We start from the raw sequence: 25,395 nt of genomic DNA, 5'->3' as shown, positions 1-25,395 counted from the left end.
CCATTTGAGCGCGGGCCAAATGCTCTGGTGCTGACAAGTGTCACGAGCAATTCTGGTTCCCACTCAAGTCCCGTCGCTAAATAAACAAAAAAATTCGTTTTTTTTGGGGGGAGGTCTAGCATCTAAGCGGGGTCCAGGATATCATTGATTGGAAGAAAGGCTATCTGGAGCATGCTGCTTTGGATGGGAATGGGACACGGTCTGAGCTTGGACTCCACTACATGCCCTTTTACGTGGCCACGTGCCGGAGTCCCAACCGGTGGTCAGTTCGCGTTTCAATCCGAGTATCATTCATCGGTAATAGAGTCGCACGTACTAGCCGACTGCTCACAAAGAGATGGAAAGGGGACAAACCCTTATGCTGTTGGTTTCGTCTGTGTTCAGACTGCAGCTCCATGCTTACTTGCTGGCATTCATTCACACGCCTTAATTAATAAGTGACGCGAATAAAGGAGTCAGAGGTCAAGTGATTGCAGCCGTGAAACCCTGCCGCGCGCCCTCCCTCTCGTCCACTGCCACTGCCAGTGCCACCACCGTCCGCTCGCCAACCCTACAGGCTACAGGCGAGCCCCCTCCCTGCCCTTTCCACTCCAATGCTTCCTGAGTAAACGACAGAGGATTTGTTGAGGGTCAATGATCCAAGATCTCAAGCTCGCGAATTGCTGGCTGACCCACTCGCGGAGTGGCACCAGGACTGTAAAGCGGTAGTGGCACTGATTGATCACTGTTGTCTAGCTAGGAATATTCCCTCTCTCTAACGGTTCAAGCTGAGTTATGATGTCTCTGTTGCTTCGTCGTTGTTTATTAGCAATGATAAAAAAAATACCTGCCATGGTTGCTGGTTGGTTGGTTATTACAGTGAGAGCCGAGAGGCCGAGCGAGACAAAAAAAAAAGTCAGCTGGGAATGGGACGACTGGTATATATCGTCGAATTGCAAAGTGGCGTGATGATAGGACGATTCAATGGCGAGTAGTGGCTGTGGCTCCATGAATGCCGCGCAGATCCTCCTACACACTTGGCCGGAGACACATATCCTAAACACTACTAGTACTCTACACTGCCGTTGCTGGAATCATTCGGTGCAGACAATGACATTTCGGAGGAGGATACAGTTGCCAGGTTGGAGAGGATGCTTTTCGTTAGAGAATAAAGTTCGTGCATCCGTGTTTTGGACGAACTGGCTGGGATCCTAATGGTGGCCGCGAAAACATAGTTTGTGTGCCTGGACAAAATTAGGGTGTCGTTTTGCATGAAACCCTATTATATATGTGCACGGGGGGAGCCCTATATCAGAATTCATCCGTGCCGTTGCATATACGTTTCGTAATTTTATTTCTACTTGTCTCTAACACCGACGGTTCGAAAAATTATTAGGCCTTGTTCGTTTACATCGGATTGCACCCGGAATCATTCCGGCTAATCAAAGTTTATATAAATTAGAGAAGCAATCCGGCTCGGATTCGTTCCGACCCATCAATCCGACACAAACGAACAAGGCCTTAGTGTAATTAGTTTTTCAATCGTAACTACGTAGCTTTTTTGTACTAGTGAAAGTTGGCCTTGGAGACAGAGTTGCTGGTTTTGGCAAATTAGAGAGTTTCTTTAGTAAATACTGTACTTAGGTTTACTGTTTACGATTGAATAGAGTGAATTTTGTTGGAGACCCTACCTCTATTATTAACAATAGATCTACACTCCACATAAAAATCATGATTAGAAGCCACAGAAGCATCAAATCACTACATACTGTCCCAGCCCCTTAGTAAAAACATTGTACTTTTATTTGTTCCGAGAAAGTATGGCTATATATTGCACCTTCTTTTTTTATATATTTGAAAACTTAAAAGGGCCCCAAAATTCTCAATGATGTCTTGCCGCATGCTCGCATCACGGTGACGGCAGCATATCGTCCTAAAAACCCCCACCAGAAACATATTCCAAGCAGGACGCCCTACAAATAGGCCCCATCGCCTGCACACGATGTCACGAATCAGCTCTGGTCCACGGCCCCATCGCATATGCACCCTTCGACCCCGGCCGTAGACACATGCGATGCACCTGCAGGCAGGCGGCGCCGCGCACCTCCACCTCCAGTATTTCATGCCCCAGCACCAACCGCAGGAACCAGCCACCGACCTAGAGGCGCAGGAGTCGTCGGCCGTGTGCAGGCGCAGCTCGTCCACTTCGCCGCCGCCGCCGCCTACTACCATGTGGGAGTATCACCAGGCGGCGCATGCGGCGGCCTTGCAGACGACCTCGTCGCCGGCGTCTTCTTTCCCTTCCTGGAGCCCCTACGCCGGGACTACGGCGGCGCTCCTCGGCGCCAGCTCGGCCTTTATTTCCACCGACGCCGCCGGCGCCGACTCGTCGTCGCCCGGCATGCGCCTTCTGCCAGCGGGGGAGCACGGCGGCGGCCATGCATACGGCGAACAGTGAGTACATATATGCATGTGCATGACCTTATAGCAAACGACGATGATCTCTAGCCATCGCATATGCTGCTCGATCGCTGTGAAAATCGTGCAGAGGTTAACATAACAAACGACGGCCGGTCTATATATGCTTGCAGAAGCAACATCACATGCTACAAGGAGAACTTCCTCGACCTGCTCGCGTCGAAGAACGTGACACAGGAGATGTTCGACGACGTCCCCGCCGGTCACTACACCGCGCAGGCGCTGCTGTCAGGAAGGTTCGCGGCAGGCTCTGATGTTGCACCGCCGGTCAAGTACGAGGTCACCGGCGGCTCGCCGCTGTTCTTCGGGAGTGCTGCAGCAACTGGTGGTATGCACCAGCAGGGGATGGACATGGCCGCGGGTTGCACGACGCCGCGGTACACCTACGGCGCCGACCACCATCAGATGAAGGAAGGCGGTGACCAGCAGCAAGAGCTTGCGTCCCCGGCCATGGCTTCCTTTCTTCAGCAGCTGAGTTCAAACGCTGCTGCTGGTGGTGGTGTTGGCATGCATGCTGCTAGCATGGACTACTCAGGCACAGGAGGAGGACTCGACAGGATTTGCCATGAGAGTCGGGCATTGGAAGCTAGCCCTTTCGGCATGAGGAGCTTGCCGGATCTCAGCTCTTTTGGTGGCTACAGAAGATCAACGACCGCAGAATCGACATCGTCGGCGCAGCCATACCTGCAGAGATCCAGCAGTCTCGCTGAAAGCAGTAGGCAACAAGAGCCGGATATTGTGTCGGTAAGATAAGAACATGCATGCCATCATAATCATATTCATGCTAGCTAGTGCGCCCACACCACAATGAGTTTGTTGATGCGTACGGCAGCGCTGTTCGTTAAACATATGTGAAATGTATTTGCATTTGGACGATGTGTTCGTTGCAGGCAAGGAGCAGCAGCAGTGGCAGTGGAGCAGCGAGCGAGCGAAAGAAGCGGGCGTCCGAGGAAAGGACGAGCACCGTGAAGAAGTCCAAGCAAGAGGGCTCTAAACCATCTCCTCCCAAGGTAACTAACAACGAATTAAGATGAGAAATGAGATGGGAAAGTTAGGTTAGCCGTGAAACTTTGCTAGTACGTAGATCTGCAGGTACATCGTTTCCCAACGACTGATGGTTTGAAAAAAAAACAAAATAATGCAGCAGCAACAAGTGCCTAAAGTGAAGATCGGAGAGAAGATCACAGCATTGCAACAGATCGTTTCGCCATTTGGGAAGGTATACTAGCATATATATATATATGGTTCATATTTTTGTTCGAAAAATTGCTTTGTACAGCCATATTAGCTAGCGAGAGAGAAAAAAAAGGCTGCCAAAAAATTGTTCATTCAAACCCCATTATTCCTTATCAATCGCACCCTTTTTTGCAGACTGATACAGCGTCAGTGCTGTTTGAAACGATCAAGTACATCAAGTTCCTGCATGAACAAGTACAGGTAAATAATCCACTGCATTGCGTGCGCGCTCTCTCTGCTTGTTTTGACCTAACTTACAAAAGCTTCCACCAGAAAGGTAAAATATTCCTACATGCTCATATCCCTGACCCTAGTAGTAAAAAGAGAGTGTTTGTGTGCTACACAGTTGGGCATCTTCAGAGATACAATGAACCGTTTCAGCGACTGCGTAGCTGGTTCCACATATGATATTGACCCTCCCTTTTCCATCAGTGGACTTCCTAGTCATGGCCCAGAGAAGAACATAAAGAATGTTCTCATCTCGTCGTGTCCCACCACACACACACACACACACCACACCAATACATGAGAAAAGGACAGCGCCGCCTGCATGCTTGCATAAGTTGGCTGTCGCAATCGCGCGCAAGACGGGCGACGGCCTTCCTCTGCCTGCTTTTCTTTCTCGTTCGTTCAGTTGGGGCGAGCTGACGGCCTCCCGCTTTCCTTTCTTTCTCCGTGCAGCTACTCAGCGAGCCGTACACGAACTCGAGCAGGAGCAAGGTACAGTACAGGTCCAAGTTTTTCCAGATGCCTGTCCGTCGTTGTCCGAGAGGATCGCAGAATCATTCCTCACACCAGCTGCTGTTTCAGGGTAATAACCACTTCCCATGGGGAGATCATCGTGCTGCTGCAGAGACGAGCAAGCAGGGAGATGAGGCAGAGCACGACCTGAGTGACAGAGGACTCTGCCTGGTCCCTGTCTCGTGGACCCCGCAAGTCTACCGGGACGGGACTGCCATGGACTACTGGACGCCGGCGTACAGGGGCTGCCTGTACCGATGAGATGACAACTCCCTCGTCTGACTAGTTGCTCAAACATTCCTTACTGTCAGTGTCTGGTCTGCCTCTGCCTCCAAGTTGCACAGGACGGCAGCGCAGTTGATCTGCTTAACTATGTTGCATGTGGTCCCTAGCTAGTTTGTAGTGCTGGTTTGTATTATTGTTTCATTTGCAGTGTCGTGTTTGCTGATTTGTGCTAGCTAATGAGTACTGAAGGAATTATCTTGATAAAACCACCTTTAGCCTCTCATATCTGTAACGTACGAGATGCTGCACCACAGCATAAGAATGTGTTTGCCTGTTTAAATGAGCTGCTAGTGATTATTACAGAACTTATATGGTGTCGGTCATCTGGACTAATATATACGTTTGTGCATGAATCTGGTAGTATTTTGTGGCTGAGGGCATGTCGTTGCTTCTTTATCGCCTACCACAGGTTTGGCGGTTCCTAACCGACGTACGCTAGAAGAATTCTCTCTTTGTATTGTAATTTTCTTTTCTATTGATGAAACATGTGCCAAGGCATGCAACAAAAAAAAGAGACTATGTTGTAAATGAATCTAGCTTTGTCCTGCTATAATGTTTCGTATATACATATGTTTGATTTGCTGCATATCCTGTTCAGCGGCGGAACAAGCGGGTACCTTGGGTAGCCTAAAGCACCCTAGAATGTTATCTAAAACCAAACTACTTCTTATTAGCCTTTAGACTAAAAACAAATCTATATAACTTGCAACTTAATTTGATGAATTAAATGTATTATGAGTCATTTTAGTTATTTCTGCTTATATATCAAATTGATAGAAATTATATATATGTGGTACCAAATTATATATAGTATCACATGTTAAAATTGTGTCCTTGACTATGCCCCACTATCCCTATGGATGGAAGACACTAGTTTATACTCCCTCTATCCTTGTATATAAGGTGTAACCACCTCTGATTCAAAAACCAAGAAATGTATTCAATTCTCTCTATCAACACCAGTATTATTGCATCGATGTACGATTGTCGAGAGAGCATGGCTTATATTATGGGATAAGAATAAAAAGTGGTTACGCCTTATATTATAGGACAGAGGGAGTAGATAGACAATGTTTGGTTCATCGTTGACTTAGATAGTGGTATCCACCCTAGAAAAAATATTATTTTATAGATATATGATAGCACACCCTATAAAAAATCCGTTCAATAAGTAACATATCGATCAGCCATTTGAAGGGTGTGGGAGCTAAGAAACATACTAAAGGACTTGGTGTCTCATTCTAGTGTTCTTCACTTGTATAGATCTTAGTGATACACATAGTGATTAGTGTAGATACTTTACAAACTGTTTACAATAGTTAGACTATGGCTTATGCACTTGCTCTAGGTTTATATCTAGTGTTTAGGCTAGTTAGACCACCGCTTGTGCGCTTGCTCTAAGTTTATACCTAGTGTTTAGGTGAGATTTCCATACCTCTTATCGCTCGGTGCTTGCTCGCACCATTGTTGTAGTCCAAGGGACTCATAGTCTTGCGAGACCATATAAATCGTGTTGTGGTATGGCCGCAACTGTGTACCATAGGGAATGAGGCATGCGACGATTTGACTGAAAAATCGATAGTAGATACGACAAAGAGTGACCTAGGAGAGGCCATCTCGGAGACCCACTTGCGTGTGGGGAAGGCCCGAGACTATCCATGTAGTTATCCTTACGAGAACATTCTAGCTAGTGAGGAGATCCAACGAGGACTAGTGGAAGCATGAGCTTCTTGTAGGGGGCGAAGCCAGCTAAAAAAAACCTGGTGCACACTCTAACAAACATAAAATAAAATTTGAAAAAGGAATACATGGTAAATTTAAGAGAGTAATTGAAAAATATTTATTTTGCCCTAGTGCATGTGCGCCAGAGAAATCTAACGTGGTGTTGTCACTGCATTCTCGGTACCTCAGTAAAATTATCAGAGTAATCTCTATATCTCAATTGAACTTCCGCAATTTATGTCTTACTTTCCTAGTTTAGCTTGCTAGGCTAGTGATAGGACTAGAATTTAGGTTGCATAACTCTTTTGTGATAGAGGTGGCAACACACCTAGCAAAACTATAGCTGCATATGTAGATAAATTATTTTCTTGCATAGTTTATAATTAGGTTAAAACTAGATGTATTAGTTTAAGAAGTAGATTTTTGTGTTGTCTAGTTCATCTATTCTTTTTAGGTGTCACGGTCCCCTAATGTGCGATATTCGAGCAGTTACTTGGCACCCAGCAAGGAATTCTCATGGACAAGTGCTTCCTTTTGTGAAATTTTTAGTAGAAGTTAAGTGGTGTGCTTTGGTCTAACATTATTATTGATCGGCGAGTGGTCTTATGGTATCCTAGCTAGTGGATCCCTTCACAATAACCTCTAAGACACGTTTCTAGCTCTGGACATTTTTTTTCGTTTCAAACTACGATACAAATCAAATGGTGTAACTTTTAAGAATGTGCCCAGCTGGTGTTTCAGATACACAAGTGCAAGTAGCAACCTCTCAGATCAATACCGATTACTTGCATGTATTACCACTATAAAAGGCACTAACCAAAGAAGCATGTTCCATGGGATCCCGGTGGTTTACTGCAGCAACGGCTCCGGGACAAGTCGTGTTTCAAGGGCGGAAGATTGTTGGGCCGACCAAAGGGTGTGAACTGGACCCGGGCCCAGAGAAGGCAACAACTGGGCTTGTCAGCAGGCTAATGGGCAAAACAACTCTTCATAAAAGGATTACCAAAACCTGAAAGTCGGCAACGGCGAGGGAGAGTTCTAGGTGAGCGTTTGTTGGGTCTCCTCTTTACCTTTTGTTGCTCCTGTTAAGTAACCCTAGTTAGGGTTATGTGGGCAAATACCTGCTTTGCCCCTGAGGGGTCTCACATCTCTATATAAGGAACCTGTACACCCCTTCATATTACAGAGATCAGAAAGAGGCCAGAGGCCCAACCCTATATCCAGTGTCTCGTGTGTTTTCTCTGTCGCGCTTATGGGAAGGGAGACAGGTTCTGTACATCTTCTTGCGCCTCTACTGCTGACGGGAGGGAAGGGAGCGGATCTGGTGATCCGTGGTAACGTAGTTCTCAACAAGTTATCAGCACGCTCTACCTCGACGTTGCTGCGAGATCAGATCTGCATCAACTCTCCGTCAAGCCGGCAGGTCCCCGGCCTAGCCGAACTGTCCTACGCGACAGTCTTCGATTACTCCTCTACGCAATCGAACGGTATAATTGTTTTTTAGATCTAATGTTGGTGGAATCTCGTCATCGCCCACCATGTCCAGTGGGGCTCCTCTCGATCTGCCCCGAGCACCATAGTTCGTGCTCGCCTTGGAGTCACGACCGCGCGTCGGACCTGCACCGCTCGCCCGCACATCAGAGATGCTCACGTCGCGTCGAAAGCCGTGCGCCTAAGCTGTGGCCGCGCCAGGAGCCGCACCCACGCCAGCAGTCGCGCGGCCCTGGCAACCGTGCCGGCAGTCATGCCGTGCTGGCTGTCACTCCAGGATCAGCGCCCGCGCCTGCAGTCGCGCCGGAGCCGACTGCCCTGGGAGCCGCATCCGCCAGTCATGCATGTCGTGGTCTCGTGGAGATGAAAAGTCCTATCCTATTCTTGTGCGCCTAGAGTCGTGGAGATGAAAAGTCCTATTCTTGTGCTGCATGGAGATAAGGACGTACGAGAGAAAAAAAAGTGTTCGCACTATTCCATGCGTTCGTGCCATGAAAAAAGGCATGTGGGCCCACTTCCCTTTGACCAGTGAACGAGTCAACCAGACGCAGCGGTCTATCCATGCAAGACTCCTCGAGTAGGCCCCCTATTTTATATAAATAAATTCATGTTGAATTTAAACAAGTTAAAGTTGTATGTTTACTTTTACGTAGTAATTTCTACTTTAATTAATTATTTCCTGCAGTAAATAATTAGTAGAAAATGCATGCTTAAATATGGAGAAATGTCTTTTACACCTGATGTGTTATGTTCATATATTAATTATGATGTTCATTTTTTTCTGCATTAATAATTATTTTTCGTAGTAAATAATTAGCAGAAAATTATTAAAATGCATTGGCTGAGCACTAGCTGCGCCCTAGCAACACGACGCAGTATTTGTGTCGTTCGAACTTGGCTGTGTCATGTGATTGCTATGTCGCGCTCTTCATTAATCGGATCGCTCCTGTTGAGTCAGACCGTCATCGCTGAGTCGCGTATTTTTCGCATGCCCTGTAGGCATTGTCTGTCTGCCTCGAGCCACAATTGTGCCTATTGCGCACGTTGCGTGGACTTGTCTTGTACCCCGACTATCGAGTCACAACTGCGCCTGTTGCGTTTGTTATGAAGGCTTATTGTGTTGTCGTAGCCCAGATGGCCACACACGCGTTGACGCCAGATACAATAGAGCTTGTACTCGCGTAGATTGTGGTGGGTTGTTCAAGCCCCTAAAGTTACATCATAACGCAACCTTCGTAAACAATTTTATTTAGCTCTATATTTTATTTAATTGTGTTGTGTGGCATCATATATTTATATATATCGCCAAGTGGCCTTAACAATTATATCAAGCTCTATAGTGCTTGGAAATCTGGGAAATTTAATTGAAATACAATGAAACACAGATAAGTTAATTCTTTGCTCTCTCCTCATGCATAAAGTTTTACCCGAAGTAACCCGAAGATATATAATATAATGCATGAAAGCCATTTTGACATAGAAGACATCACAAATTGGGATTCTATTAGTAAGCAAAAGGCCTTACCAAATGATTTAAAACTAAATCTCAGCCATACATTGCTCAACCAGATGTTAGCACATTGCTCTCTTTGTCGCTAAATGACATGAAGCAAACTATGAGATAAAAGGACATGTAATGGCCAGCAACACGAAGTTGCGAGTATACCGAGAGGTTATTCTGAGAATTTTTTCACTATGTTGGTGTGAAAACCATAGTGTGTTCCTGTCGAACCACTTTACTCGTTCTATCTAGGACCTATATGCTTGTGTCGCATACATCTCTCGGAATTGTAAATACTTATAGTCACTGAATTGACTCGGGATAGTTCTTTGACAATTTGGTATACACTGTAAGCTAAATGGTAAAGGTCGGTCCTGAATGGACACATACCTGGGGTTTATGTAGCCGAACTACACTGAATTCCACCCTTTGGCATGCTTACCATTATCTACCTCCGATCTACCAGAAGTGAGAAGAGTAGACAAATAACTATGAAATCCCACATCACCACAGAGCTTGAAGCTAGATTAGACATTAACATGTCATTGGTCCTCGAAGCCAGAAGAGTCATATGTCTTGACCACTAGACTATTAGTGATGATAATTTGTGATAGAAATATGAAGATCTTGTGGAGACCTGTTGTATCCTCTCTACTCCTGATGATTTCTTCTTATGAGAGCACTACTATCTGTTGTTGAAGCCTGGTCCGAGACGGATAATGGTCTTGTTTCGCTATTGCCAAGCAGTTATCACCATTTGCTTAATCGAAAGCTTAGCAATCAGGTGGTTTTTCCCAGATAAAATGAATTCTTGGCCTTGTCTGTTCTATTCCAAAGCTTCTCTTTTTGCTGAACAATGAAGAGATCGAAATAATGCTATATAGAACAATTTGTATATAATATGAGGAGAAATGTTTGCCCTGTTGGCAGCACCACAAAAAATTAACTATTGTTATAAATTCTCTCTCAAAATTATAATACCTAAAAATGTTGCATAAATTGATACCCAATTTCATATCGGTATGAGTAATTGGGTAAACCATGGGCAATAATAAAACGAGCTGGACTATACATCTTTGCATATAAAAATCTCTGCTTGGCAGCATTGGCAGGATACCGTGCACTTTACCACCATTATATACGCACATAGTCTCCTATGTGCTTGAAAGCACAATGCAACCAGTGAATGTCCTTGTGAGCGCTAGACCCTGATGGTCATTTTAATTGTTGATCTGAAGTCAACTACTAGCTCCAAACGACGAATGGTGTGCATGAGCCTCTGAGGGACCCTTATGCATAAAATAGTGTTGCGTATATCAGTCTAAATCTTAATGATTGACTGTGCATTTGGTAATAATAACAATAAGTTTGCAGAATTGTAACTATGAAGCAACTTGTTGTTGCGTGTCTCGCTGGATGTTGAGACTAACCCTTCATGTGAAGGACAAATATGTAGTATTCATGCCACTACATTAATCTAAGTCCAAAGCTCACTGCATAAAACCCCTATCTGTAATGTGCGTAAGATTTCCCAAATAAATCACCACAATAGCATACATTGGCCACAACTGGATGATTGTGGTTGGGGATTTTATCTGTATGCTTTTAGAACATCTCGGCATTAGGGGGAGGAATGCCCATATAGTGTAATGCCTCAATATTCTATTAAACGCACAAAAGCTAAACTGAACCCGTCGTTCAGAGTGTACTCCTGTGTATATGGAGTTTGCCAGAAATCGTTGAGGAGTAACCATATTGGTTTGAATGCTTCTACCTGACGTAGATGTGGATATACCCGGGATTAATATCATATCCACATTTGACTTATTGGCATTTGATCTATTCTCGGGGACGCCTGCGAATATGATCCATTGGCCTTAGTCAAAGCATATGTCCTGATTGCAGATTCATGTGGTCTGTAATAACTCTCCTCCGATGAACTCGCCCTGCTGGTGATTTGCCTCACGAAGAGGTTCATCTTGATGATGAAGTTCCTAGCAATGCGCGCAATATCATCGTGCTGGGAATATGGAACAATAAATCTTTCATTTTGGGAAATGATGGAGATCATTATTAAATGTGGGAGACACATGTGTCGACACCTATCTTGACTCTATAGATTGCAAAGGGATCCAAAACAAAGTCCTAGGCATGAGTGCTTGAAGCTCTCTTATCGGGTCATTGATAAATGCAATCGAGGCTGAACCAATAATCGCAAAATGAAAGTCGCGAGCTTGAAGTTCGGACATTTATGGGCACTATTGAAATAATGTGTGGTGAATGCGATGGTTCAAGTGGTCTTGTGAGAGACCCATCCCACGTATGTGTTGAATAAACACTGTTCCGCTATGTAATATATCTGGCAAATGGCATGAATTAAAATATGCAGTTAATAGGATTCTGAAGATCCGTCATGAGATCCTAGGAGGACTCATATATTTGAATTATAAATATGCAACATATAAATCTCATACCGAATAATACATTCCTGATGAATGATCACTCTCTTATGTAGGGAGAATATCTCGTAGTTGAGACTATCGTTCCCAGATGGAACCTATCCAGAAGAAACAAAGTCTGTGTTGAACACCAAAGTTTGATAATCCCTATAAAAGGATAAAGACCCATACAGACCCGAAAAGGAATAAGATGAGGTACCAAAGGACTTGAAGTTCACCGAATAAGCACATGTGCATTCCATGAGTTTTACTCATGATAATTTCCACTAGATGTGGAATTACGGTATCCTCTAAAGCCCTGATGGCAGAAACCTATAAGGTTTAGGTGTTACTGGCAAAATATCCCCATTGTGCCAGAATGACAAACTATAACGATGTATCTGATCGATGAAAAATCCCTGATGGATTACGATCTTAGATGGACTTTTGTTACACCATCATAGATGTTGCAATGGATGAACGCCTCGAGCGATGTGTCATATTTAGAATATGTACTATTGCAACTATATTATCCCCTAAGTCCTATTGAAGGACATGTTATTTGCTTTGCACAACTATGTATAAATTGTGGTGTAAGATAGAAAATGATAGCACCCCAACCTCATTCATTCTCGTTATTCCAGATGAACAATGAGACATATATCTTGAAGAATATGCTTGAGTTATGAGGGATAAAGACTTTGACAGATGTCATCGTCAGGGGGAGCGAATGCTTATATTGATCACAATCGTGAGACAATAAATGTCATATTCTATGCCCTGAAGACGTGAGCTTGATGATCAATATGTGAACCTTTATGGAACTTTCTATCAAATATATAGATCTAGCCGATCGAACACCATCAATCAAAGTGGCTTATTTATATTGATACGTGCACTTACCTCGTATATCCTAGAAGTGAGTAGAGGTAAAGTTCCTGAAATAGTCCTTGCAAGGATATGCAATCCATTTGCTAAATATTTATGTGCATATACTTCTAGAAGAAGATGTTTTGCCTTATTGATACGGTTTTGCAAGGATCAGGGGGAGCACATTTCTAAAAGTTAGCCCTTGTAGAAGATTCGATAGAATCTAGATCTCAGAGGATCGAAATCTGTCCCGATGACAGCTGTTGTACTCTTTTCCCTTTGTGAGTTTTCTTGAAGTTTCTCACATGAGGTTTTTAACGAGGCAACAAAGTGCAAATGCAATTTGTATCACCATGCTCTCTTTCTCCATATTTTTCCCACTGGGTTTTTCGGAGTTTTAACGAGGCATGTGTTGGTCGCGGTATTCGCCCAAGGGGGAGTGTTAAGTAACCCTAGTTAGGGTTATGTGGGCAAATACCTGCTTTGCCCCTGAGGGGTCTCACATCTCTATATAAGGAACCTGTACACCCCTTCATATTACAGAGATCAGAAAGAGGCCAGAGGCCCAACCCTATATCCAGTGTCTCGTGTGTTTTCTCTGTCGCGCTTATGGGAAGGGAGACAGGTTCTGTACATCTTCTTGCGCCTCTAATGCTGACGGGAGGGAAGGGAGCGGATCTGGTGATCCGTGGTAACGTAGTTCTCAACAGCTCCTACCTCCTATGTATCCATTTCCTCATATCTAGCTTACATAACCCTGCAATGTCCTAGCGAGTGTCCAATTGTTGAGTGAACTTACGAGTCGGTTGCAGGCTACGCATATATTATATAGACTAAAGTCGTTCTACCTTTGTCTATGTTGTAGTAACAATTTAAACCGAGTCCCTTTGACGACTATGTACGCTGGAGATAGAGGGTACTACGTCCTGACTTCCAAGAGCAAAACTGCAGATTTTCAAAAGGGGAAGTTACAGAATCTGTGACATTCAAGAGCAAATTTCCAGATTATTCAACATCGAAGTTCGAAGTCCCATCTTTGGCACAGTTTCATCCGACATATTATGAGCCGTTGTGATCTGTTTTTTATTAAACACATTTTAATCTTTTTTTAAAAACAACTTTACAAGTAAAGCTATTTTTTTTCTAAAACAGCTACATTTCATAGGTAAAACTACCTTTTGATTCTCTTACAAAGGAATGGACAGATACACAAAGCTAAAAAAATTCACATCTCATCCATTTCAATCTCTCCTTATTTCCCTTTTCTCGGTGAGTGTTTGGTTCCCACTTCACTTTTAGTCCCTAAACTGTCAAATAGAATGGCTAACGGGGCTGCCAAATACAAATTTTAAGGACTAAAGTTTAGTTTCTAAAATTTAGAAGGGTTACTAAAGGAACCAAACACACCCTCAGTTAAGCATAAAACTTTTAGTGATGTTTTCCTAAATAGTTTTTTCAAACCAGCTCTGCTTAAAAAACTGCTTGATTAAAGCTGATGAATTGTATCAAATAGGATACAACAATTAATTGATAAGATATAAAGTAATAGCAAGAGTCTGAAAAGCTTCACAAGTCCTAATAGTGGTCAGAAGGTGTTACTAAGTATCAGGTCCTATAAAGGAATGACGAAAAAGAGTAAAAAAAGGATGAAGAACACAGGACAGGCATATCAACACCATCATATATCTTTTGGCACAGGGCAATCTACCTCTGTAAGATACTTCAAGGGGAGATACTTCAGAAGTTTAGAGGCAGTGGTGCAGGGTGCAGTTATATTGGAGCTGATTGGATGCCTGCGCGCTACTCTCGGGAGGGTGACCGGCCGGATACACATGATTTAAGCTTACCGCTAGATGCAGGCAAAATAACTTATTTTATATCTCTTATACAGTACACGTCTCTTGTCTCTTATATGCAGGTAACTAAACATAATTTCAGATAAAATCAATAAATACAGTGGTCTAAAATGAGACGATGTGAGCAACCAATCAGACGGATTAACATATTTGATTCACTGACTAGCTTGTCACACTTTGCCTAATTACTTTTCTGCCTAAGGTTAGTTCTTCAATTCGAACAACTAACTTTTAGCAAAGTGTGACACAGTTAGCCACGAATCAAATACACCCTAAGACTCTCTAGTCCCCTTCGTCCCCCATAGAACACATGTCATGATTTAGTATATCTTGGCTTGGCATATGGTTCACCTGTGCTTCGGATTGCCCTAAAACTCCAAACAGCCATCACCTTCCTTGTTATTACGACCTGAATGATTTAGTTTTTAATTAAAGAGAAAGAGTACAAAACGCTATGCTTAGACATCTGCAGAATAAAAGTGAAATCATCCTCGTTCTATGCAGCACAAGTGCTGGCGGTCCTAACATTTTAGGGGCCGACAAGGTTTCAAATAGAGACCCTTAAAATTATTTTTAATATGTAAATGTTACTAATTAAACCCTTAAAATACATCTAAAAATATTTATATCAAATAATAAGTAAATAAAAGGATATATATTATGGTATCACCTTGAAATTTTCTTTTAACATGTTTAGATATTTATTATTTTGCTGATGAGCAATTAGATCACATGACTAGAATTGGGCCCTATGAATTCGGGGGTCCGGGGCAACCGCCCCTCTGCCCCACCCTCAGGGCCACCAGTGCAAGTGCACAACACGATAAGTTTTCAACATCTCCAGCTGTTGGTATTATCGATAACCGTCCGTGCTTCTCTTCAGTTTCTCGAGGAAATGATGAAAACAAGTGGATAATTGGTCGCACACAAACAACCAGTATAATTCTATTCCCTGCCGCCCGTGCATCATCTACCTATCATCCACTCATCCTTTCTTTCATCCCAACCATGTCCATCTCCTAACCCCGGAGTACTGGGCTACTGGAACATCCTTTTCAGAGAATTTCCCTCCCCGGGGTGCCCTGTCATTGCCGGATACCAAACCGCAAAGCTACACCAAAATCTAGCACAATCAGACGACAAATCACACATGTAAGTCTGTCTCCACTCTCCAGCAGCTTACCCATCTTATCTCCTATTTTAAACTTCATTCTGCAAATAGTATAGTCTACACTCTACAATGCAAAACAGTATTTTGCACAACTATATATATACGAACTGCTGGAGACAGCCTAACAAAAAAGAAAGGCTTTTGATTCACATAATACTGGATTACAATCAAATTTCAAGTCTCAAATTAAATATTAAGCTCAATTAAAACGCTCAACTCTGATATGGCAAACCTTTATTTAAGCTTGAGAATGAACAGAACATACAATCCTTTATTAAACTAGAACATCAACACAGTATACTGAATTTGAAGGCAATTTTCCTACAAATATGACCCAAATCTACTGGACTGCATGATTATCAAGAAAACTTTAAACGACAGAATCAAGAATTTACAGGAGTGAACTTATATAGGGATTATTGCTGGTTCGAACTGCAAGGATACCGAAGAAATTACCTAGAACCATATATCAACAGTGATTGCACAACAATGATGAATCTCCCAACCCTGCAGATTCAGACTTCATCCAATCTTGGTACGATCCACGATGGCATCTCACCACGCATCGCCATCTCCTGGTCGTTGAGGCGGCACGCAAGTTTCTTCGAGGTACGGGTCTCCAGGCTAAATGCCGAAACGCTGTAGTTCACCTTCTTGCTGCTCACTGAATAGATTGTGTTGCTCTCGAGATTGCCAAACCCCGCCGTCGGCACTGCGAACCCGTGGTGGGAATCTACGAATAGCGCACGCTCGCCGATGCCTGTGAGCTCCTGCCAGGCTGAATTGACGCTGCGGTGGTTGACATGGAAGGCCTTCGAGAAGTCAACGTCGTCGCTGAAGAGGTACATCCACTTTGACTTGACGAGGAGGAAGAGCTCGTCGCCGGCGACAGCGACGCGCGCCTCGGCGGGGAGCTCGACGGCGGGGGCCGGGATCACGGCGGCGATGGCAAGGGTGACCGCGTCGACGATGGTGGTGCGGCAGACGTCCTCCTCGAAGACGAAGAACTTGCCGCCGGCGTAGTTGATGCTGCTGGCGTTGCAATCGTACAGTGCACGGATCGGGGACCAGGAGGCGGCTGTCGTCGGATCGGCGGCGCAGAAGAGCAGGCCTTCGCCGCTGGACGCCATGACGCCGTGCGGAGACCAGTCCCAGGCCAGGTCCTCCGTCTCCGCGAAGAAGAAGGGGAGCGGCGGGAGCGGGCGGGTGGCGCCGGTGAAGGGATGGACGAGGGAAGCAGCCAGATCTGTCGGGTCGATGGCGAGCGCCCATCCATGCGGGGACGCGTACAGGTGGGGGCGGGGGCGGCGGTGGTGCACCTCTGCGGCGGGGTGGGGCAGGCGGAGGTTTGGGTAGATTCGGTCCTCCCGGGGGCAGAAGAAGAGCCGAGACGGGGACGACGGGAGGAGAAGCCACGGCGGCTGCGGCGGCGGGGCGGCCACGGCGTCCCGCGCCGCCGATCGCCATGACGAGCAGACGGAGCGAAACCGGGCGATGTCGGCGAGCTCGTTGATCCTACCGGCGATGTCGGTGAGGAGCTCGGAGGGGAGGTCGGACCATCCCATGGCGGCCATGGCGATCTCAATCTGAAATTATGCGTTTTTTTTTCCTAGGCTGCGACCGAAGGAGCGAAGGACCCTTTATTTTTTTAGAGCGAGTTAGTTGCCGTTATTAATGTCATGACGGGCTTGGCACAAATAACGTCATGGCTGATGGCAATGAGCTTTGCCACTAAGCCATTTTCAAACATAGTTTCACGAGAGATTCTAATATTTGTCACCATCAAGTCCACATTTTATAGACTCAGACACTCAGTTGAACCCACAATTCATAGACACGGTGATAGTTATAACAAGAAGATAACATTGTGAGTGGCAAAAATCTAATTATCTCTTGTTTCACAGACAAAAGGCTATTTTCTCCTATTGACTAACCTGGATGCTAATCTCAACTCTTTATTTCCAGTTATGCCCTTCGGTCATTAACGCCGTTACCTATACACGGTTTCGACGCTGGCGCAACGTTTCGGAACAGAGAAATAGAGGGACGTTGGCGCAATGTACTCGACGCCTGACGCTCAGTGCGTCTTTTGCATTTGGCCAAGCACAGTTAATAGTCCTCAAGCACACAGTTTAGAACCAAGCATAGTTCGTCTTTTTCACTTGGCCAGCTAGCTAGTTGTCTGGCACAGAAAGCAGGAAGTTCACAGCTAACTCAAAAACCATAGATTTTAGAGATGTCCACAGTTCAAAAGGCAAGTTCAAACGTACACAATACAAACAGTATACAGTAAGTTGAAACAGACACATTTCAAACTGATTTCAAACAGCAAGTTCAAACACACTGATTTCAAATAGCAAGTTCATACACACTGATTTCAAATAGCAAGTTTAAACACTTCATACACGCTGATTTCAAATAGCAAGTTCTCACGATGAGTGTTGACATCGTTATTTTGCCAAGGGTAAAAGATGGTAAAAAGAGTCTAATAATGTGCTCAAGAGTACAAATGGCATTTTGTCTGTGAAATGAAGTTTGAAAATGGCGTAGTGGCGAAGCCCATTGCCGTGATGGTATTTGGGTGAAACCCCCCTTTGATACTGACCAATGGGCAAATAACTCCAAAAATCTACATGACCGAGGTGTACCCCTCACCTTTAAAATCAGTTATTTAACCTGCTCCATTTTATAAAACCAAGCTAGTAACCCCTTAGACGGTTTTAGTGAGTAGTTTTGTTGACGTGACATTCCCATCATGACATCAGTTTTGTTTATTCCAATTTTGTGACATTCCCAATATGCATGCTTGGATTGCAAGGTAATAATTAGGGAATGTGTTGTCTATCAACATAATTCTATGGTGGCAAACTTTCATTTTCATGTGCATGCCTATAGGGATAAACAAGCCAAGCCAAGATTATAAGAATAAAGGGTCAAAAAAGGGGCAATTGGAAGAAAGAAAATGACGCAAACAACATATGAGAGAAGATGGCAACCCGAGAAGGTGGCCCCAAAGGTGTGTGGAGCAACCAAAGTTGTTCACTCCATTGATGAGTACATCAAAATAGGAAAAAGTTTCACCTTAAAGTGCCTCAAACTATTATGTACAGGTATTATTTCATGCTTTAGCAAGGAGTATAGTCATCGTCCCATTATTAGCAATCTCATATGACTATTAACTAAGGGGAAAGGGGTTTCATGATATGATGGGGAGTATAGATTGCATGCGTTGAAAGTGTAGGAACTATCTGATTGGATAGAGAGGGCAATTTACAGAGGGGGACATTAGATCCCCAACGATCATGCTTGAGGTGTTTTTCTCATATGACTTGTTGATATGGCATGCATTTTTGGGACGTTGGGGTCGAATAACGACGTCAACGCGCTCAAACAGTCGTTGTTGTTCACTGGCGTGCTCAATGGTGAAGCACAAAATATGAACTTCACGTTGAATGGTGACGAGTACAGCCAAGGGTATTATCTCGTTGGTGGTATCTACCCTCAGTAGTCGGTGTTTGTGAAGACCATTCCCCTCCCATAGACTCTAAAGCAGCGGATATTTGTTATATACTAAGAATGCGCACAGAAGGACGTAGAGAGAGCATTTGAGGCCCTAGAGGCTCGATTCTATATTTTCGCTACCCCGTATCTTGTGTTTTCCACCAAGTACTGAGTGTGATAATATGTTTATATACCATTCTACACAATATTATCATTAAGAATGAACGTGGAGGATCATATGACGTTGACGATCATGAGGTAGTCTATTCCTCTTTTGCAACACCAACTGTAACTCTTAAAAGGGCTTTACGGCCATCATGTGACATGAGACCACATGCTAGCTCAATACATAATCAAATCTAAAATAATTTAATAGAGTATGTTTAGAATCTACGCCCTTGAAGTAGATTTTATTTTATGAATTATGTAATTTTTATATTTTTTAAGCAAGATAATTTTTATTTGTTTTATGGATTGTTTATTTTTATTTTTTTAATTAATGTAATTTTATGAATTAAGTATCTTTTTATTTAACCTTTATCCGCAGAAAACATTCGATATGATGATGTGATAGGAATCAGGTGGATCGAGAAATGGACAAAGGGAGGCTAATTTCCTAGAGATGAGTGTGGGCTAGTTTAGAAATTTAAATTCTCTTCGGGATTGAAGATAATTGAAGAGAAAATTAACTCATTTCCACTATAATCGCCTCCAATCCCGAAGTGGATACGAGATTCCCAAAGTAGCTTTAGAAAGGTTTAATTTCCTCTCTTTTTCTTTCTCTTTCCTTCTCCTCTATTCTCCACCTCTTTCACCAAATGAGTGGGAGCTTATTTTTCTTCTTCTCCTTTCTCCTTTATAATATACCTCTATATTCAATATAGTTTCACAGACGTAGGAGAGGTAGGAGAGGCTCGAGGCCAGCCCCCTTCATATCTACCACTCATAAGATGTTAGGGTGATGCTAGATGCTAGCAATATTTGCTGAAGTTTGCACCCGGCCACCCTGATGCGGGTGGAAAGAGCAAAAATTATGTTGCATCTCTGCAGTGCTGAGATAGAACAGAATTTTCTTCACTATCCGCTTGTTCTGTCGTGTGAAGTCACATTTTTATTCTGGGGAACTGAATTGAGTACACCTTGACAAGTGGTGATACAACTTGTCCCAGTTGCGTATCCAAATTGGCCTTCCAAATGAAAAGGGAACCGAAATTACGAGCGTACAAACTCGAATTGATCCGTTTGTCCTAGCTGCTTGGCCTGTCTCGAAGGGCCAAGGGGCCAATTCACAATTGAAATTAGCACTGGATGCATGAAGTACGTTGGCACTTAACAGCAAAATAAGCTTTTTCCACGAAGTGAAAATCTTGTCCTTTCATCGTATCCCCCATCGTGCACAGCAGGAGGAACATCTAGGACGCATACACATACACTGCTACCGGGAGTAACTGAAATCTGTGGTACGAAAAGCGTACAGATTTCCCCCGTCCAATACAAGCCACTCACGAACAACACTCAACACATGTATCGTAGTTGCCCTGGAGAATGCGATGATCGACGCGCAGCGGAACGCGCGTCGATCAAGCGCTTGACGATTGGAAGATTTGCAGCAGCGACGTGTACGTCCCGAACACGGCGAGCGCGAGGCCGATCACGACCAGCAGGACATCGGACAGCACTCCGGGCCATTCCATCTCGGCGCCGAATACCTTGAGGTGGAACGAGGCCGGCAGCACGAACCCGAGGAGGACGCAGACACTGCTCCCGACGAGCGCCAGGAAGTCCGTGAAGTTGGGCACGTACATGGCGGCGAGTCCGACGACGACGACCAGCAGCCACCTAAGCCACCAGCAGTACCGCTTGCCGTGGAGCAGGCGCTCGGCGACCTCGTACACGGGGTTCATCATCACCGGCATGGTGAAGAAGAGGTTGATGCAGAGCCCCAGCTGCACGGCGGCCGACAGCCACCCGGCTCCGAGGTTGGTGGTGATGATGTCCCGCGTGGCGTCGCCGAACGCGACGTAGCCCATGACGCCGAACAGCCCGTACATGACGGCGATGAACGCCATGGACAGCCCGAGCGTGACGCCGAACTTGCTCTTGTTCGCCGCCTCTGCCTCCAGCGGCAGCACCATGCCGATGCCCTCGAACGCGTACACGGAGACGCCGAGCCCGTAGAGAAGCGCGCCTGCGCCGCCGAAGGCGACCACGGGCACGGGCTTGGCGAGCCAGGCGGCGACGTCCTGGCCGAGGACCACGCCCATGGCGCCGAGGTCGACGACGTCGGCGAAGATGCTGAGCGGCGCGAGCAGCGTCAGCGTCTTGATGGAGTTGAGCCCCAGCTGGAAAGGCAGCATCGCCCAGATGACGAGCGCCTTGGGGGAGAGGAGCGCGGAGGAGGACGAGGCCGCGGCGGTAATCGGATAGAGGTGCGCCATGGTGTTGGAGATGAAGATGAGGTAGCCGACGCAGAAGCTGAATTGGCTGAGCACCAGCATCACGTCCACGGCGAACCGCCCATGCGCGCCGAACACGGCGTCCCCCAGGTCCCCGAACGAGGCGATCTTAGGGTGCTCGTCGGCGAGGCGGCGGCGGCACGCAACGAGCAGCATCATGCAGTAGAAGGTGAGCGCGGCGACGGAGAAGAGCAGCAGCGAGCCCGCCGCCCACCCGGTGCGCGAGAAGGTGTACGGCAGCCCCAGCACGCCGGCGCCGACCACCGCGATGAAGACGTTGGCGAACGTCTTGGGCTGCGACGACAGGCCACCACCCTCGCGGCCCCCGCTGCTGCCGTGGCGCGGCAGCAGCGGCGCCGCCGGGTCCAGCCTCGACGACGAGGAGCTCGCCCCGTTGTTATTATTCCCCATTCCGAATCCCATGGCGAGCCGCCCCCAAATCAGAAATCTTATTATACTGATTGAATTGAACAAGCAAAGGAGGAAGAAAAAAAAAGAGTAAAGAAAAAATAACGAAAACAGCAGACGACACAGGCACGCCGGTCCGATGAATGAGATCGTCCCCCCCTCCTCCTCTTCTCCGTCCGCCGTGCGCTAGAGAGATCGGGCGGTGTCGCGACGGGGGAGGTCGAGGAGGAGACAACCGGGGCGAGCGACGAGGAGGAAACGGAGGACTGCCGTGCTGCTGCGCCTGGGGAACAACATCGCATGGCACGCGAGGCCGGCCTGTTTTGTAGTGGAGCGCGTGTGGCTGCCATTCCGGGGTAAAATGTCATGGACCAGGTCCATGCGACTCTCTGCGCGCACCGGGACCACTTAGAGACGTGTGGCGGTGTCCCACTTTTGCAGGTTTTTGTTTTGGCAAGTAATTCGTGCAGATTCCGTGTCAATGAGGAAAAGCGAGTAGTCGCGTTCACACTTTGCAGGAACGTTTTATTACCTTACCTTTTTAGATCTTTAAATATTCTTTTTGATAGAATTAGGCTATTTTCAGTAGTAGAAGTTTAATGGAAGTTTCATGCACATATAATAGGGTGTCATTTCAGTATTTTGGGCGATATGACATAACATTTAAGATAAATGAGTTTTATGGGACGAAATTGGTTTCATGTGGATGATACACTTTTTGATAGAATAATTTGTTTCATCTTGACATATTTTACTAATTTGTATTGGTAATTTAGTTGTAAGCATTTAATTAGTATGTTAATCTATGAAATAGTAAAATGAAAGTTTGCATTGGATTCATGACACTTTTGGTGACGTGGTATTGTTGGAAAGAGTGTGTTCCCGAAACACGCAGGAACCAAAAATGTTGGTGTAGTGTCCGGTTGGTTTCATGTTGTCGATGACATTTTTCAGTACGCGCATCGTCCGTCCGTCGCGTGCAAGAGGTGTGAATGCGTGGTTAATCGCCTCGTTTTGGAGCCACAGGTGATAATTGCTGCGTATGTGTGTTTCTGCGGTCTCTCCGCCTGTGGATCAAGCCATATGACATTCGATTGACAGAAAGTGCTGGAGAAATTGGTTTGCACTCCAACCTCTTCGGCGCACAGGTTTGGGAAAAAATGTTCGACTGCATTGCCAGCTGTGCGTGCATCCCTGTCAACTGCCAGCTGGTATGGGGGAAAAATTATGTTCGACTGCATTCCTATCTTATCTTCAGAAAGACTAAAGCTGGACCAAAAAATATCGGTTCTTTGTATTTTGTGTGGACTCCGATGCAGGGCAAAATTCTCATAGTAGATGGTTTTATTCAAAACCTTCAAGCGCAGGCAACATATAGATGCATGGAAAACTCGACAAGCCGCTCCGTCGGTGATCACGGCAGAGGCGTCTGCACAGCTGCACTAGCTAGCAGCAGCTGCTACGGACCTACGGTGCTGCGCCGTATGCCCGTATGCACTCCCGGAGCGCCAATTCCTTGTCAGATAACAAAACAGTTGGTGACGAACAAATCACACTCATCTCCACCGCAGCGCTTCTTCAACGTTCTGAACATCCCAAAGGCAAATCAACACCACAGCTCATCTACTAGCAACACAGATCTTTAGGCTGTCTCCAGCAGGAGACTGTAAATGGTTCTGTACTCTAAATATAGAGGACGGTCAGGTCCTTTATCCATCCAGCAAGGAACTCTAAAACGTCCTCTAAAATTTAGAGGATGGCATGCGTCCCCTACCTGTAGAGGGTGCTCTATACACTGTGCACCTTTTTGTGTCTGTACGGTCACGTGGTGACGAGTAGTAAAAAATAATATAGAATGTCAAATCTAGGACACTGTTGATATAGAGGATGAAATTTAGGGGATATTGCTGGAGATGAAGAAGATATAGAGTACAGAATCTTTTAGAGAGTGTTGTAAAGGACAAAGAATATTCCTTTAGGGGATCAAATTTAGGGAACGTTGTTGGAGACAGCCTTAGATCATCTACTTTCATCTCGTCCCAGCGAGATGCCGTTGAAATAAATTCTCGTTTTTGGTCAGAAGAAGAAGAGAGAGAAAAACATATATGGAAGGAAAGAAACTGAAAATCATTTTTTTTTTCTTTCGCGGAAAGAGCGACGACCGAGAGAGGTCCCTCGCCTCATCAAAGAGACGTTCAGCGACATCGTTTGGCGTTTAACAATGACCTTGACAGATAGACACGACTTTTTCCTCTATTAATATAATCAGCAGCTGGTCCCTGAGCACATGTTCTTTTTTTTTATATCTTTCTTCTATTAATATAATTCGGCGAATCTTTTGCCGACCTTTTTTTTAAAAAAAATATATTAACAACCACAACATACGTGTACGACTAATATTCAAGGAAACAGCAATCATTACAGTCCCCACACTCCTCCGTCAAAGTCGAAAGTGCTAGTTTTTGTCAGCTCTCTCGGCCTGTTTGTCGCCGCTCGCAAATTATCATCTTTCTACCGCGCCTAGCTACTGCCGCCGATGACGAGTGGGTTTTGCGGTGTCGGGTTGCCTCAAATCCGCCGACTGGATGGATCGCTCACTTCACAGGCGAAATTAAATCCCAACTCAGTCCCTCTTCCACGCTGCTGCTAGCTGTCAGTGGGCCGTGGCCGGTTATGTACTGTAAGGCTCAGGCAACGCGAGGTCACCGCCAAACGGAAGGTGCCAATTAAAGTTGGACACGGGAAATTTTTGTCCGCACGGGCATGATAAACTGCTTTCGAGAGCAACGTTGATGCGACAGTATCGTATAAAGTACGCGCAACGTGTGGTGGTTCGGCCGTAGTTATCCGGAAAAGATGGGATATATATCATGAAGACCGTCCTCGTTGTACCTTTCCGTCTCAAAATAAGCATCCCTACTAAAAGTTAAAATAGTTTAACTCATCGAAGAAGTGATAACCACATGTTTTTTTTTAAAAAAAAAGGGGGGAACATGATAACGCCTGCAGTGGACTCACTGAACAGTGGCGGTTGGCAACTTACCCAGACGAGGTGGCGGGCGGTGGGAAAAAGGCCGGAAGCTGGTGGGCCGTGGGCGTACGGGCGATCGAGCGGACTGCCGCTGCCGGACTGCGGTCTATGAGCGGAGGCGTGTTGAACACTTGCGGTAAGGTCCTGACGCCGCGCATCGCAACTCAGACGAATATTATTATCTTGTACTCCCTCCATTCGTTTTAGTTGTTGCTGGATAGTGTAAAATTG

The 25,395-nt window shown here is 45.4% G+C and overlaps 3 protein-coding genes across 5 annotated transcripts; 1 reads left to right on the top strand and 2 right to left on the bottom strand.

Moving 5' to 3' along the window:
* The first annotated feature begins 1,974 nt into the window (after nucleotides 1–1,974).
* Nucleotides 1,975–5,028, top strand: LOC100276393 (uncharacterized). 3 transcript variants are annotated; one of them, XM_020553224.3, is made up of 7 exons: nucleotides 1,975–2,433; nucleotides 2,571–3,201; nucleotides 3,348–3,467; nucleotides 3,602–3,676; nucleotides 3,829–3,894; nucleotides 4,375–4,424; nucleotides 4,504–5,028. In XM_020553224.3, the coding sequence occupies exons 1-7, from the start codon at nucleotides 2,054–2,056 to the stop codon at nucleotides 4,583–4,585; spliced, it is 1,404 nt and encodes a 467-aa protein (XP_020408813.1). In that variant the 5' UTR covers nucleotides 1,975–2,053; the 3' UTR covers nucleotides 4,586–5,028. The 3 variants fall into 3 exon arrangements, with proteins under 3 accessions (XP_020408813.1, XP_008681631.1, NP_001358496.1); XM_008683409.4 differs by having other exon boundaries at nucleotides 1,984–2,433; nucleotides 3,605–3,676; nucleotides 4,375–4,413; NM_001371567.1 differs by having other exon boundaries at nucleotides 1,987–2,433; nucleotides 4,375–4,413; nucleotides 4,504–4,921.
* Nucleotides 5,029–15,993: 10,965 nt separating this feature from the next.
* Nucleotides 15,994–17,373, bottom strand: LOC100277288 (uncharacterized). The gene has a single exon (NM_001150898.2). It carries the CDS (start codon nucleotides 17,340–17,342, stop codon nucleotides 16,284–16,286), a length of 1,059 nt encoding a protein of 352 aa, NP_001144370.2. The 5' UTR covers nucleotides 17,343–17,373; the 3' UTR covers nucleotides 15,994–16,283.
* A 3,239-nt stretch (nucleotides 17,374–20,612) lies between these two features.
* On the bottom strand, nucleotides 20,613–22,380 carry LOC100274361 (uncharacterized). The gene has a single exon (NM_001156021.2). It carries the CDS (start codon nucleotides 22,146–22,148, stop codon nucleotides 20,850–20,852), a length of 1,299 nt encoding a protein of 432 aa, NP_001149493.1. The 5' UTR covers nucleotides 22,149–22,380; the 3' UTR covers nucleotides 20,613–20,849.
* Nucleotides 22,381–25,395: the final 3,015 nt, after the last annotated feature.

This window comes from Zea mays, chromosome 5 (genome assembly GCF_902167145.1).
Source record: "Zea mays cultivar B73 chromosome 5, Zm-B73-REFERENCE-NAM-5.0, whole genome shotgun sequence".
Lineage (NCBI taxonomy): Eukaryota > Viridiplantae > Streptophyta > Magnoliopsida > Poales > Poaceae > Zea > Zea mays.
This window is presented reverse-complemented; position numbering and strand designations above follow the sequence as displayed.

Coding starts and splice junctions, on each gene's coding strand:
- LOC100276393 (NM_001371567.1), top strand. CDS start 2,054: ATGCACCTGCAGGCAGGCGGCGCCGCGCACCTCCACCTCCAGTATTTC. Junction 3,202..3,347: donor AAGAGCCGGATATTGTGTCG/GTAAGATAAGAA, acceptor TGTTCGTTGCAG/GCAAGGAGCAGCAGCAGTGG. Junction 3,677..3,828: donor TCGTTTCGCCATTTGGGAAG/GTATACTAGCAT, acceptor CCTTTTTTGCAG/ACTGATACAGCGTCAGTGCT.
- LOC100277288 (NM_001150898.2), bottom strand. CDS start 17,342: ATGGCCGCCATGGGATGGTCCGACCTCCCCTCCGAGCTCCTCACCGAC.
- LOC100274361 (NM_001156021.2), bottom strand. CDS start 22,148: ATGGGATTCGGAATGGGGAATAATAACAACGGGGCGAGCTCCTCGTCG.